Source organism: Colletotrichum siamense, assembly GCF_013390195.1.
Source record: "Colletotrichum siamense strain Cg363 chromosome Unknown KSG_Cg363_contig07, whole genome shotgun sequence".
In the NCBI taxonomy this organism is placed as follows: domain Eukaryota; kingdom Fungi; phylum Ascomycota; class Sordariomycetes; order Glomerellales; family Glomerellaceae; genus Colletotrichum; species Colletotrichum siamense.
In genome coordinates, this window is record NW_023501020.1 from 4,414,353 (window position 1) to 4,428,905 (window position 14,553).

General features: G+C 56.8%; 3 protein-coding genes across 3 annotated transcripts; 2 read left to right on the forward strand and 1 right to left on the reverse strand.

The window, feature by feature from the left end:
* Nucleotides 1-224: 224 nt before the first annotated feature.
* Nucleotides 225-1,190, reverse strand: CGCS363_v011510 (uncharacterized protein; the record flags this gene model as incomplete). Its single annotated transcript, XM_036643359.1, has 1 exon — nucleotides 225-1,190. The coding sequence occupies one exon, from the start codon at nucleotides 1,188-1,190 to the stop codon at nucleotides 225-227; it is 966 nt and encodes a 321-aa protein (XP_036491379.1).
* Nucleotides 1,191-3,363: 2,173 nt separating this feature from the next.
* Nucleotides 3,364-4,212, forward strand: CGCS363_v011511 (Peroxiredoxin PRX1; the record flags this gene model as incomplete). Its single annotated transcript, XM_036643360.1, has 2 exons — nucleotides 3,364-3,386; nucleotides 3,549-4,212. 2 exons carry the CDS (start codon nucleotides 3,364-3,366, stop codon nucleotides 4,210-4,212), a joined length of 687 nt encoding a protein of 228 aa, XP_036491380.1.
* A 6,737-nt stretch (nucleotides 4,213-10,949) lies between these two features.
* Nucleotides 10,950-14,123, forward strand: ral2 (the record flags this gene model as incomplete). The annotated part of the gene is made up of 1 exon (XM_036643361.1): nucleotides 10,950-14,123. One exon carries the CDS (start codon nucleotides 10,950-10,952, stop codon nucleotides 14,121-14,123), a length of 3,174 nt encoding a protein of 1,057 aa, XP_036491377.1.
* Between the last annotated feature and the right edge of the window lie 430 nt (nucleotides 14,124-14,553).

The window sequence follows — 14,553 nt, forward strand, 5'->3', positions numbered from 1 at the left end:
ATGAAAACTAGACAATAGACTTCAATTACGCACCCACAAACGAACACCGTGACATTTGGATGTGGTGACATTGTCCGGACAGGACCTCGAATCATATAGCCCCATTATCCATTTTCATAGAAAGAAATGTTTATGTTGCACGTGCTTCTCTATCTTTCTGGCATGGCGTCGTCTATGAGAGGCAAAAAGCCCTCACCTCATCCCAATCGTGTTTTCAAACGCCATTAACTCTTCATCAGCAATGCGCGTGCCAGGTCGCATATTATTTCCTCGGCCTTGTGGATGGCGAGACTGACGTGGCCCTCGTCATCAGAAATCCGTAACTCGGCGCCTGGGACGCATTTTGAGGCCTTCTGCGCCATGGCTACTGGCACATTGGCATCCTCGGCGCCGTGCCACCAAGTCATTTCGCTCTTCTGGACGTGCAAATCCTCCAGCTCAAACCCCCAATGACTCCCCGCCAGTTTTACGTCTTCCGCCGGCCCTTTTCCGCCAGGCTTCATCGCCTCTCGAACGCTAGCCACCATGGCCGACCGGACGCCGCCCAAGTCCGGATCCAAAACAGCGAGGTCAGCCGCAGGGCGAGATTTCAGATCCTCCAAGACAGTCTGCTCAAGCCTCTCGGGGTGTTCCTCGTCACGGGCGGCCCTACACAACGTCCAATCCATCCCCCAGGCCACGACTGGTGCGATCCACGGCGCGAGCGTCAGCATCGCGCGGCCTTGAAGCAACATTCCCGCGAAACCCAGAGACGGAGGGTACAGTCCAGAGCAGATGCCCGCCGTTACCAAGCGGTCACGGGATATGGTGTTCCAAGATGACAAAACATAGGGAGAGCCGCCCGAAAGACCTAGAACGCCAAACCTTTGGACGTGGTAGTGATCCGCGACGGCAAGGACGTCGGCGGGCCAGTCGATGATGCGTCTGTTTGGCTGGAACGTCGAGCCGGCGTGGCCTGGGCGGTCGAGGGCGATGAGCTGGACGCCGTGCTTACAGGCTGCTTCGTGAAAGATGAAGGCTTCGTCGTGGCTGCTGGGAAATCCATGAAAGTAGAAGATGGTAGGCTGATTCGGGCTGGGCGGAGCGGTTGGGGGAAGGTCTCTGGATCCGGCACCGTATAGGCCGAAAGTTAGGACTCGACCATCCGGTAAGGTGACAGTCCTGGTATCGGCTTTGAAGAATGAACTCATCTGGTCAGTTCTATGCTATGTTGTGGTGACGATTAGCAAGTTGTCAGTATAGTCCAGTCATCTACAAGCAGTCACAGTGAGCACTTTCGGGTCTTAAAATGGCTGGTACGGAGGCGATGTCCGAACAACGAAGTGGTCAAGGCAGCAGCGCCAGCGATACCGAACCCTGGCCGTTTTTGGAGTCACCAGATTGCTTGAGCATGAATGCCTCTGCGTGATCCCCTAAAGTCATGTAAAGCTGAATATTTGATGGCGCGCTTCCTGATCCTTCGGAGAGGCGCAGCATTAGCCGAGATGAGGATGCGTGTAAAGCAGCGAAGCAGCTCTCTTCCACTTAAAGAGACTAGACGGACTGATGTTGCAGTCACAAAGGTGATCAACTGAGCCCGGACACTAAGGATACCAGAACGGCGTCTGTTGTAAAACAATGGTTGATGACGGATGTTCCGAGTCTTGCCGGTCCGGAGGCTGGTCCGGTGGACGCCGGGAAAGTGGCAGGGGCGTTGACTCGGATCACACAGTTGCCCTCGAGCTTTGGGACCGAGACATCATGTCCGGAAAGAGACTTTTACTTCGGCTGGTTCATATCATCGAGTAACAGTGTCTCTCTCAACTCTGGGGATATGTGTCCGGGCTGCCTCTGGGTTTGAATGGAAGAGGGCTGATGCCAAGACATTGCTGCATGGCCTTCCGAACTCTCTTGGATTAAGTATTTCGGCAGCTCACTCTTAAAAGGCCAGCCGGGGATCGGGCGGCCGGCAGTCGGTGCGGAACGGACGAGGTCGGCGACCTGGGGGGATCCGGGAGGTCGGTTGTCGGCGATGGCGTGCGAGGACAGACCGGGGCGGGAGATGGGACGTGGCGTGCTGGCGTGGGTTCGTTGGATTCTTCGAGGCCAACGATAGGATAGGCGCCGGTACGGTACATGCGCATGAAGCTTCGTCGTGTGGGGGTTGTAGCAGATGTGATTGTCTCGAGCCAGGCTGAGGTGGGTGGTATTGGACAGGGCGTGGGTGAGTTGCCTCATCCGACTGTCACAATTGAAATGAATATTCTTCCACGTTGGGGGGATGGATGGACGTGTAAGTCGACGTCGAATTTTGGAGATATTTTCGGAGCTACTGCTGCTGCAGAACTCGCGATGCGCTCTCCAGACCCCTCAAAGCAGCTTAGTGACCGCGCTAAAGCTCCGATAAGGCCTCGCCGCTGGGCCGTTAGCGCCCTCAAGGTGTGCTGTGATGCTGCGACGGCCTCTTTTAGGGAGCAGTCTCCATGATGTGCCCTGGGCCAAGGATGATGTAATCGAGCACGCCATCGAGACTAGCCCCAAGAGGGACATGGAGGGGTACCGACACCTGAGAAAAAAAAGCCCCTCCAACGCGGGGCACCCAACGCACCCTCCCCTCACCTTGTCTATCGAGGCCAAGGCTGGCCTGGCCTGGCTGGCTGCTTGCTTGCTGTCGTGTTGACCAGGAGATTCTGCGACATTCGATGCCAATCCCAATGAATGGAACGCTCAGTACCCGTTGACATGGCAGTCTCATCAGTTCGAGTGGGGGGGCGTCGTGGGCAGGTTTTGGGGAGCAATAACACGACTGACAAGAAGAGGTCGGCGAGTCGACTACTCCAACGCGGGGTCCTGTTCCGTCTCCAATGCCATCCATGACAAAGCCAAAGTCAGGTCGTCCGTACCTTTTCTACTGCGTAGGTATGAAAGTACCCGGATGCTAATGAGCAAGTCATAGTCACCAACTGTGAATGACCATGTCTGGCCTTCTATGCATTTCTAAGCACCGGCGTCTAGCCCGACGGGTTTTGCTCTAAGACCAGACCGGAGCTGAGCCCGGCTGACGGATGATGAATCAATAGGTCTTGTCAGAGTAAAAGAAGGAGGCTGACAGAGGGACTGACAGGGTGAGGATGAGGAGGAGGTACTTGGACCCCTACCGCCCCAAGATCAGCCAAGTCTCCGTAGTTAAGGCAAAGTATCGGAAAGTACGTGTAGCACCGTAGACAGATGCCTTAGACTGTCCATTGCCTCTGCACCTATTTATTCGCCCGTGTCCCTCTCACTTCTCCTGGCTGTTCCTTTCCCTCTTCCTTCTGTTCAACCGACTTGCCATCTCTCACGTATAACTCCCTTCATCCAACCTCCCAGCTACAATCAGACACAATGGCTGACCAGCGCCCCGCTCCGTGAGTTCAACCCATCCAACTACTGCTGCCGCTGCCCCGCGCTGGCTACCCCGCCACCGTCCGTCCTCGGCGCCGTCTCCGTCGTGGGCTGTCCTCGCCACGACAGAGAACGACACGTCGCTCCAGTATCACAGAGCCATGGCTAACATAGCTTGCCCGCAGCCTCCGTCTCGGCACCGTTGCCCCCAACTTCAAGGCCGAGACCACCAACGGCCCCATTGACTTCCACGAGTTCATCGGCGACAACTGGGTCGTCTTCTTCTCCCACCCCGAGGACTACACCCCCGTCTGCACCACCGAGCTCGGCGCCTTCGCCAAGCTCGAGCCCGAGTTCTCCAAGCGCGGCGTCAAGCTGATCGGCCTCTCCGCCAACACCCTCGGCTCCCACGAGGGCTGGATCAAGGACATTGATGAGGTCACTGGCTCCCGCGTCGCCTTCCCCATCATTGCCGACAAGGAGCGCAAGGTCGCCTACGCCTACGACATGCTCGACTACCAGGACACCACCAACGTCGACGAGAAGGGCATCGCCTTCACCATTCGCTCCGTCTTCATCATCGACCCCAAGAAGACCATCCGCACCATCCTCTCCTACCCCGCCTCCACCGGCCGCAACTCCGCCGAGGTCCTGCGCATCGTCGACTCCCTCCAGACCGGCGACAAGCACAAGATCACCACCCCCATCAACTGGGTCCCCGGTGACGACGTCATCGTCCACCCTTCCGTCAAGACCGAGCAGGCCAAGGAGATCTTCCCCGAGGTCCGCATCGTCAAGCCCTACCTGCGCTTTACCCCTTTGCCCAAGGAGAAGGCCACCGTCGCCTAAGCGCGAGTGGTGGTCTGGAGTGGAACTTGGTTTGGGGACGCTTCGTTGAGTGACAACCGGCCGCTTGCTTCCTGCGTAGCATAGCACCGGCGACAACTGATGGATGCGAGGCCCCAAGGGGAAAAAGTAAAAAAATCAAAAGCCAGTCTTCTCTACGTGTTGGAGAGGATTATACCCAGACGGCAGGACACGACGCGCGACGCGTTTCGTCCCGCCTGATACCCTTAGGAGGCCAGGCAACTGGCCGAGACAACCGTAGAACGTATGAAATAATGAGACATGAACAAACACGGGTTCCCATCTCGCTCTGTCTATCGTGATGACGGTGATGGTCTCACGGAGCATGTCCTCCCCAGAGGCTCCTCCATCTTAGACTTTGGAGAAACGATGACTTCACCGGTTCTGCCGTGGGCACATACGAAACACGGCGGCGGCTCACCACTCCGCCAGCCAAGACCACAGGCATCTCGGCCACAGACAGCTCGAAACTCGTCAACTGCGACATTGCTCCGTGTCATCAACTTCAACAAGCGGTGAGTTGACGTCAAGGGGCTTCGCAAATGAACGCTTCCAAATAGGATATTACAGTCATGATTCGGAATGGAGATTGATGGACGAAACGAGGCGTTTGGCCGACGCACGGAGAGCAGACGAGGAGATGAAGTCGGTCGGATACACCCGTCGTTATACCTCTGGGTGAAGCGTATCACATCAAGGACCTGCACAGACAAGGGCGTTGCGTAAGCGAAGGCCGACCTGAAGAGCATATGGCTCTGGACTTATGGAAGGCGGCAAAGCCATGTGTCCGTAATTTAGCAGCCGCATGGGGGGCCACCGAATTGATCTACACTCGGCCGCCTCTTGAACCGTGAACGGCCCCAGGGGCTTGTTGCATGTTGACAAGCGGCCCTCGTGCTCTTGGGCCCTCTCTCTCTGTCTCTCTCTCTCTCTCTTTTGATGGCTGTTGATCTCCTTGACAGGCCTGCTTCTTCTCCAACCCTTGACTCGGCCAATAGAGATGGATGAGACCGGAGGAAACGGTCGGCGTCTCTTTCGGAGAGGCCAAGGCGCCGCTAGACCGGCCACCCACGAGGCACCTTAATTTGGTGCCGCTATCTAGGCGTGCATAGTGTCATTCTCGGGGTCCGCGCCGAGCTGGACGGCCTAGACGCGCCGCGGCAATAGTAGACTCGTAGTAGATATAGCACACGACCAAACGAAGTAAGCGCGGCACAGGTGGTGTGCCTTCTAGGGAGGGAATAGAAGCAAGCACAATCCTGGCGTGACACGAGGCAGCACCGTCCTCCGGGCTTGCAGTGAGGCAGGAACAATTCCAGATTCCAGATTCCGGTAACCCACGGCCAGGAACAGCTGGGGAAGGTTGAAACATTGACATCCACCAAATGACAACTGGCCGGGTTCCCACGTTTTTCCCGCGTACTGCGCTCCCGACTGTGCGCTGACGCGACGCGCGCGCAGGAGAGAGGTTTCCGGTTCCCAAGTGCCCCGAGACATGGCGGCAGCAGGACCAGGAAGGTGGATGGGGATGGGAGAAGCCCGGGTCGGCAGGATGCCTGTCCCGGGGGTGGATGGCTCGCCTGAGACTTGACAGGCCAGGCATTGTTTGTTTCCGACGGCGAGCTGGGCGTTTGGCATGAGGGGAAGCTTGGGTGTATGGCAGCGTCATTTTCGTGCCGGTCGTGCTTTGCTTGGTCTAGCTAGTATCGCGAGGAGTGTGATAGCATGATAGCATCAGGAGTTGCGGTTCTTTGAGATTAACGTGACGTCGACGGTGGCATATAGGCCCTGTCCGTGATATACGGAGAGCGGGCCACAGACGGGCAAATGCCAACAACGTGGACAGACTGGACGGAGAGAGAGAGGGCTCGAGGGCTGGAACTGCGGCGGGCAGACGGCGTGAATGCGTGACAGGCCCAGACGAGCGGTGTCGACGGGGACTAGGACCAGGACAGGGGCAGGGACCAGGTTGCCATGAATTTGCTGCCTGCCTGGCATCTGCCTCCTTTTTCCCTCGCTCGGTGACTTGTTGGCCTGGCCCGCTCCAAGTCACTCTGCCAGCTTCTCCTCTTCTCGGTCTGGCACGTCTGGTTTGCGGTCTCTGCTGGTTTGTTAGAGCAGCAGTGCAGTCAACTGCCTGTGAGCTGGTTTCCGTATCGCCAAGCAGCAGAGAGTGACCAGACACTCAGACTGGGACGTGGCGCCGATTCATCCTCTGTCTGGCAAGGATAGGAGACCAGGATGGCGGTTCAAAGAAAGGTTCACAGCGGTGGTGGTTCTCCTCGTCGTCCGTCATGTTCTCCCCTCTGTCTCGCTGAGCGGATTGGGGATGGTGCAGACTGGTGGCACACACAGCGAGGCGTAGCGCAACGTTTCTGCAAGAGAAGGAACGGAGAAAAAAAGGGTCCTGTGTTGCAGCTCGATCGTCTGATGTTTTTTTTTTTTTCCTACCGCAGCCGCAGGATTCCAATTGAAGGTGTGCATGGACCGCCCGGCGGGAGAGAGAAAGAGAGAGACGGTGTCGGTCTTGTCATGTAAGGTACCGTGTCGTAGGTACTGCGGTAAGGATCCAGAAAGTATCCGTACTTTAAGAGAGTACGAGTACCTATCCGTACCTCAGGTATTCACACATGGTAGGTATATCTCGCAGTCGGAATGGTCGTCGGGCAGCAAAAGGAGCAGCGAGGTTGCGATAATGCTAATTAACCGGTGCTTCGATTTTTCTTCTTTTCATTTTCTCTCGTCTGCTCCCGCGGATAGAGGGGCCGAGCGACGCCTGATGGGGCCGGGGGCTGGGTGTTGGATGCTGGATGCTGGATGCTGGATGCTGGGGTCCCGACAGCTGGTGCCGGGAACCAGTACGTACCTCACCGTTTGGGATGTTTCCGGTCTGGAAAGCGCGGACCAGGAGGTCAATGCGCTCATTCCCTGATGCTGCATGCATAAAACAAACACTGAGAAGAGGTACGGATACATCCACCTCCTTTAGTGCATATTCGATCATCAAGCATTCGCTACACACATGGAAGTCCGAGGTGCCGAGTGCTTGTGCTTCAGCAATAGCTTCCACACCTCCCTGGCTTTTTCCAGCGAGGTTGGTTGCATCGGATGTTTTAGTAGTGTTTTCTCTTGTGTTTGTCTTGGTTCTTTGGAATATCTCGACGGTCTGCAACACATGCTTTCAGTATGATTTTTGGTCCTCGCAGCGCGCTATCCTAACGGAAAAGCAAGGGCAAGTGTGTGTGTCCAGTCTTGCTTGATCTGCAGCCCTTTTCCACATTGAATACGGATACCTACCTCACGACTCGCGACTCGGATGCCTCAGACGCCTGCCTCCGCCCGCCTTACTCGCTGTGGCTGGGCTGAGAAAGCGATGGCTGACAGCTTTGACCAGCCAAAAGTCCCAAGTCGTTCTCAGCATGGGACCAGGCACTCCCTTCAACCTCATCAACCTGACCGTTGACTTTGCGTCCTGCATCAACTTTGACCTCTTCCCTTCCCCTCCTTTCCTCGTTTTTTTTTTTTTTTTTCTTCTTTAACCGCCTCGCTCCCCCGCCCCATCGTCCCCTTTTCCACTTTGGAGGGCACGTTGGACCAAAGTAACTGCCACCGCCCCTTTCCAATGTGCGTGCGCGCGGTACCTCACCATATTCGCGGCGCCTTGCTAGGTACTACTGGATATTTCCAATTTAATTTGCATATGCGGAGTATCGCTATACACAGCAACTGAATTGTGCCGCAGTCTTGTGCACAGAGACCTCCACGCAGTAAGTACACTACCTACCTAATGTCACATCTGCACAAATGGCCCCCCTTTCCCCTCCCCTCCGCCCTACAATCCAATCCCGTGCCCAAAAGCCCATCTCCGAGCCACATTTTCCCATGTTGGGAGGAGACACTGGAGTCTCTCACAGCTCTCTCCGTGCGGATACATCGCACATATTCATCATCGCCGTCGCAATGCATATCGCCATGCTCCGTATCGGCGTATCGACCTCCTCCCACTAGACGCTGCCTTGCAGTACCTTACCTATCGTATCGCATCCGCATCGCCTGCCGCGCTCCGATTTCTGCTTCTGCCCTTGGCTTGTCCTATTACCTCCTAGCCTGCCGTTTCTAAGGCTCTGCACGGTGTGCCTCGCGTTGCAGTGTGCAGAAGCGACTGCAAGTTGACGCTCATCACCTTCTTCATCTGCCCTTCTCTCCCTCTCCTCCTTTCATCATCACCCTCCATTCTACCAACCTTACCTTACCTTAGCCCCCAACCCGACCTCCGTTGTCCGTTCTCCGTCAAACCCCCGCCGCCGTCGTCCGCGTCTGCTGCGTATGTATGTGTTCATTCGCACAATCTCCCGGCAGTAGTGGTACATGCAAATACTCACACGGGTCTTCTTCCAGCTCAGAGGCCCCCGGAGCCTCTCGTTCACAGCATTCGACCCGCATAATCCACTTCTTCCCTCGCGTCCGCGTCGGACTTCAAACTGCTTTTCAACTCTTGACCGGCCTCTAGTCTGTGCGTGGTGCGCCATTCGCTCGACCCAGCCCAGCCCAGCCCGGCCGGACGAACGAGCAGCGAGCAACATCTATCCATCCGTATCTCTATCTGTACTCTGTACTCTGTCGCCTTACCTTGCTCGCCCGCGGCTCCCACGCGCTGCAGTCACTTCGTACATTCTTTGCCTTTTACCTTCCTTGCCTTACACACACCCCTTCGCAGTCTTCGGCCAGAACCAAGACGCCATCTTTTTTTTCGCTTTCCAAGAAGCCCCTCACCCCCAACTAACTACTGGCTTTCCTCGACACACATCCCCGAGGCCCCAAAAAGAGCAGGGCAGGCATCTGGAAATTACCAATTGCAACCCTGCTGGTGGTCTCGCTGCCAGCGCCGGCCGTTGCCGCTGTCCGTCAAGACTCAATCCGCTGTCTTCTGCCCGCCTGCCACGACACGCTACGAACCACATACCCAGTATTCGTACCGCCGCGCTGTCACCGCTGATTCTCACGCAGCACTGCTTGCTGGCTGAGGCGCTCCTCTTTCACCCCCTTCCCTGACGACGCTCTATTCTGATTTTGTACCCTCCCGTGCCTGCCTGTCTGGACTGGACTACCTTGCCTCGCCTTGAGCCTAGGTACCGACCGACCATTGGGGATTGAGTTGGTTGACTCGCTTCCCTGAGCCTTCTCCTGCGCCCTGAGTCGCTTCGCCGTGGCCCAGGTCGCTCGCCTGCCCGCCGCGCCTTCGCGGTCTCCGTCGTGCGTCGTCGTCGTCACATCGTTGTCGTCTCCGCCATTGACCTGATCAGCTTCACCGGCTATTCGTCCGTCTCTGCAGCAAGCATCGGCAAGCAGCAAACAACTCGCTTCCTTCGCAGCAGGCCTGGTTCGAATACACTACCTACCTACCTTCCTGGAATCGATCGACTTGTCTCGACGGGACCAAAGTCGCCCGCGCCGCGATCCGTCTTGACCAAATCTGTCCTCGAACCCCGTCGATAGAATTCGACACCCTGCGCCTCCCCGGTTCAAGGTGCGTACCTTGCGCTTTTGTCTATCCAACTCTGATTTCCGCGCTGCCCTTCATCTGCCCTGTGTGCTGTTGCGTTGCTCTGCCTCGTGCCGTCCCCTCCCCTCCTCCCAGGCCCATTGCCAGGTCCTAATCCCCTCCTGATCCCCATCCCCCATCCCCATCCTGATCCTGTCCCATTTAGCCCTCCACTACCCAGCCCACATCCCACTCTATCTCTTGTGCGCCGCTTTCTGTCAACTGTGGGGAGCAAAGGCAGAAACGGAGAGCCAGCCCAGAAACACGCACAAAACGATACGGGCAAGGCCTGTCTGCTCAGCTCAGCCCAGCCCAGCCCAGCCAGCCAGGCGTGTCCACCTCACAGACACTCGCACGCACACACACACACACACACACATATCCACACATATCCCACATTTACACATACAACACACGCACAACACACCTTCACCACACTCAGGAGAAAGAGACAAAGACGGAGACCAAGGCATACCATACTCGCCTCTTGAGAGAGAACCACAAACAACCGTTAGCCAGTCTTCTGTAGACTGAAGCTGGAGCCTCGGTCAGCATCCCAGCCGGAACCGCCGCCAGAACCACTGTCAGAGCTGTACCCGTCATCCGGACAGGGGCCCTAGCAGAGTCAGGCGAACGAATCATCCTTGGCTGAGTCGCTTGATCCAGGGTCCCCGTTCGATCCAAGATAGCTCTGTTTTTCGCTTCTTTTCTTCTTTTCATCTTAACCTGGCTTCTGGTTTTTTGCGGCTCGGCTCTCTCTCCGTCTTCTTGTGTCTTCGCCTGGTCTTGTTGTCGTTACGTTGTTGAGACTTCACCACCAACAACAGCAACGATAACTTGACCGTCGCTTGCTCCTCCGCCTCCACCGCTCCTCTTTTGCTTCGGTCATCCCCTTTCCCGTCCTTGTTACTGCTCTCTTTTGGGGGGGGGCACGCGCTGGTTTATGGCATTGGTGTCGACGGCAGACCTCGACGATCTTGTCTTGGACCGGTCCCTGTTGACCTCTGGCGCTTGATCACCCCATACCCACGATCCCGCCCCTCTTACACCACATGCAAACCCTCCCAACCTCCATTTCGAGCTTCTGAGCTTTCCCCCCTCGACATTTCCGAACCCGATTTGACTTTGCGCTACTTGCTGCGGCTGTTTATGCAGCCTGCGGGTTGATACCGCCGCAATGTCTGGCTCGGGACTAACCTCGAATCAGTCAGACCTCTCCCGCTTTTCCGATTCGGAGACGGAGCAGGACCGGTCGCCCCCCTCCGGAAAGACCACGGCCGATATCCTCTCCGGCGTTTATCGGGGCTTCAAGAAATTCGCTCCGAGCAGAGACGACTCTTCCAAGCTATCCAGACAGCCGTCACTGTCCCGCCTCGGTTTCAACAGCAACTCCCCGAGTTTGACTTCTTCCCCCTCTCCGCCCCCGTCCGCGACGCCGACGCCCATTCCAGGCTCAAGCTCTTCCAAGATTCGTGCTCTTCAGCATGCAAGGAGTCTGAGCCTACAGAGCAGTCTCGCCAAACCCCTCCCCGAACCGCCACCAGAAACCTCGCCCGTCGGCCCCGATACCCCTGCTGCCACACACTACAACTACGCGAGTCTTGGTGCTATCGAAGAGGCTCCGGCCGATGATATGGAAAGTCGCACGAGTACGATGGACTCAAGCATATCGGTGGACAGAGCACAGATGTACAGCAGCGGAACAGGATACAACGCAGACATGTCCAGCAGCCAGAGCAGCCTGGCAAGCTCGTCCAGGCAAGATGGAGGCGAAGAGATGCGTGAAAATCTGACGCCACGGAGTAATGGCCCGTTATCTGCAGGCCCTTCACCCTCGTCCCAACCCAACAGAGCTCCTTCAGCCGCTGGCACTCCTACCCCCTCATCATCGGCGCACCTGTCCGGCCTCATGTGCAACGTGCACCGTACAACCGGCAGAGAGCCGCACCCGCTCGTCGGAGCCACGACGACCATATTGGGCGACAAGCTATACGTCTTTGGAGGAAGAATACTGTCTAGAAGCCGGCCGGCCCCACTGACGTCGGATCTCTACGAACTTGACCTTATCCGCAGGCATTGGTCGAAGCTAGAAGCGTCAGGCGACATCCCACCACCGCGCTACTTTCACTCCATGTGCCCTCTCGGCGACACCAAGATGGTTTGCTACGGAGGCATGTCGCCGACGCCTAACCAAACCGGCGCCGGTCCTGACCAACAGCCCGAGGTGACGGTCATGTCCGACATTTATATCTACGATGTGCCGACGCGGAAGTGGACGTTTATTCCTACGCAGGATGCTCCTCAGGGTCGCTACGCGCATTGCGCCTGCATCCTACCTACTTCGGCAACTTTTACATCGCACAAGGCGCCGCTGTCGGCCCTTCAACATAACCCATCATCAGGAAACCCCAACGAAGGCAGGATAGGAATCAACATTGATGGTTCCGGCGGCGCTGAGATGGTGGTCGTGGGTGGGCAGGATGGCGCCAACCACTACATCGAACAGATTAGCGTGTTCAACCTGCGCAGTCTAAAGTGGACCTCAATTGAGCCATTGGATAAGAGCTGCGGCGCCTATCGGAGCGTCGTCGCGCCATTGCCTCCTTCAGTCAGCACGCGTATTGGCAAGTCAAGCTTGAATGGATTCCAGCAGGGCGGCAACATGAGCCAAGAATCCCGAGAGGCCGGATCCTCGATGCTGATCTACTCCAACTATAACTTCTTGGACGTCAAGCTCGAGCTTCAGATCAGATCTTCGGACGGAACTTTGACAGAAAAGCCCATGTCAGGCTCCTATTCACCCCCGGGTCTGCGATTTCCCAACGGTGGCGTGATCGACACATATTTTGTTGTTAGCGGCACATATCTCACATCTTCGAAGCAAGAATATGCGCTGTGGGCTCTGGATCTGAAGACGCTGACCTGGTCACGAATCGATGCGGGCGGTGCCGTATTTAGCCAAGGCAGCTGGAACCGTGGTGTGCTATGGAACCGGAGAAATACCTTTGTGATCCTGGGCAACCGGAAAAGAAGTCTCGTCGACGACTATAATCATCGGCGAATCAACTTTTCCAACGTTTGCATGGTCGAGCTGGAAGCGTTTGGTTTCTACGACAACCCGAGAAAGACGAGCCCGATGTCCGGATTCGTGTCTGCAAGCAGCCCCTACACCGGGCCTGGCTTGAGCTTGGCGAGGAAGGCCGGTTCTACAGCAGGCGGACGCTTCCACTCGAAGGCTGCCGAAGAACTCGGAGAGAAGGCACTTGCCTTGCGTGAGCTGTCCGATATGGATATCCTGTGTTTGCATGGAGAAAGAATACCTATTAATTCCAGGATCGTCGCCCGGCGTTGGGGTCCTTACTTTGTCCAGCTCCTGCGGGAGGGCACGGCGACTCAGGACGGCAGCGATGCAATGACTTTGCGGTCCGGTCTAGGCAGTGCGGTCAGAAACTCCGTCTTGACCATCACGCCATCTCGTAACACCCACGAGAGCACGAACTCTGTGGCCAGCACAGTGCTCTCGTCTGGGTCATCGGCCAAGCCTCCCAGCACAGCTCCGACCAGCGCCTCCGCGGCCTCGTTCTCCATTCCCGGTTCAGGTGGTGCCGACCCGAATACCGTCAACTCGGCGCCGACTCCGAGATCTCTGCCGCCCAACTCGCGACCTCGGTGCCTCTACCTTCCTCACACATACCTGACGGTCCAGGCTCTGCTTCACTTCCTCTACACGTCGTCGCTGCCGCCGCCGTCGTCTCCCCTGTGTACGCCTCCTATCCTCTGCTCTCTTCTGCAGATTGCTCGACCATACAAAATCGACGGTCTGCTGGAGGCGGTCGTCGAACGTCTTCACGCGCTACTCGACTCAAGAAACGCGGCCGCCGTGTTCAACGCAACTGCCATGGCAGCCGGTGGCGGTCGCGGCATCGACGGCTCCCTCAATCCCAATTTCTTCGTTCCCGTCGACGCCATGGGCTCCCCGCTCTATCCCGACGGTTCTCAGAACGGCAGCAGTGCAGATCTGCAGAGTCTTTCTTCTCGCGCGGGAGGTTTACGCATCAACACGGCCATGTCTTCAGGTCGACCATCTAGCGACGAGCTCAGTGCCACGACGAGCGTCAGTGGGTCAGAATGGAGTTCCGAAATTGGCGATTCCGAGCGTGGAGGCATGCGCGAGATTTGGGGCGGCGAGCTGAGCTCCGTCATTGGCCTGCAAAAGCGCGGTTTGCGTGGGCTCATGGAGGGTCGGAGGATGCGCGAGCGTACCGGGACCAACTCGGGTACGAGTATGAGTGCGGGCATGACGCCGTACGGCAGTCAAGGCCGCGTCGGTCTCGGCATAGCTGGATCGTGATTCGAGCTGTTGCAACAGACTCGGGGAGATCTCGGCCCCATGGGGTGTGGAGGTAATGAAGTTATGATAGCATGTCCGATGCAGCATTATTCCCCCAGGAGAGCGACGCAAGTTGAAGCCCGTGGCAGCGATTGCACGGGGAAATTGGAGAGCGGATGTTTTGAGAGAAATATGTATAAGCGGCCTGCTGGATTTGTACGCAGCCGACCGATGCCAAGAGCGAATCTACAATGATACAAAAGAAGAGAAAAGCCCGAGCCCTCCTTGCTTTGTGATCGCTACCCCAACGCCCCATGGTAAAGCTTCCATGCTCCATGTGTATATCTAACGGGAAGCCGTTGCTCGTGATAATGCCAATCCACCTTTTTCATGTCGAATGCCATCAGGCCTGCGAGCGAAGAATAGAAGAGAAGGGATCAGAAAGAAAGAG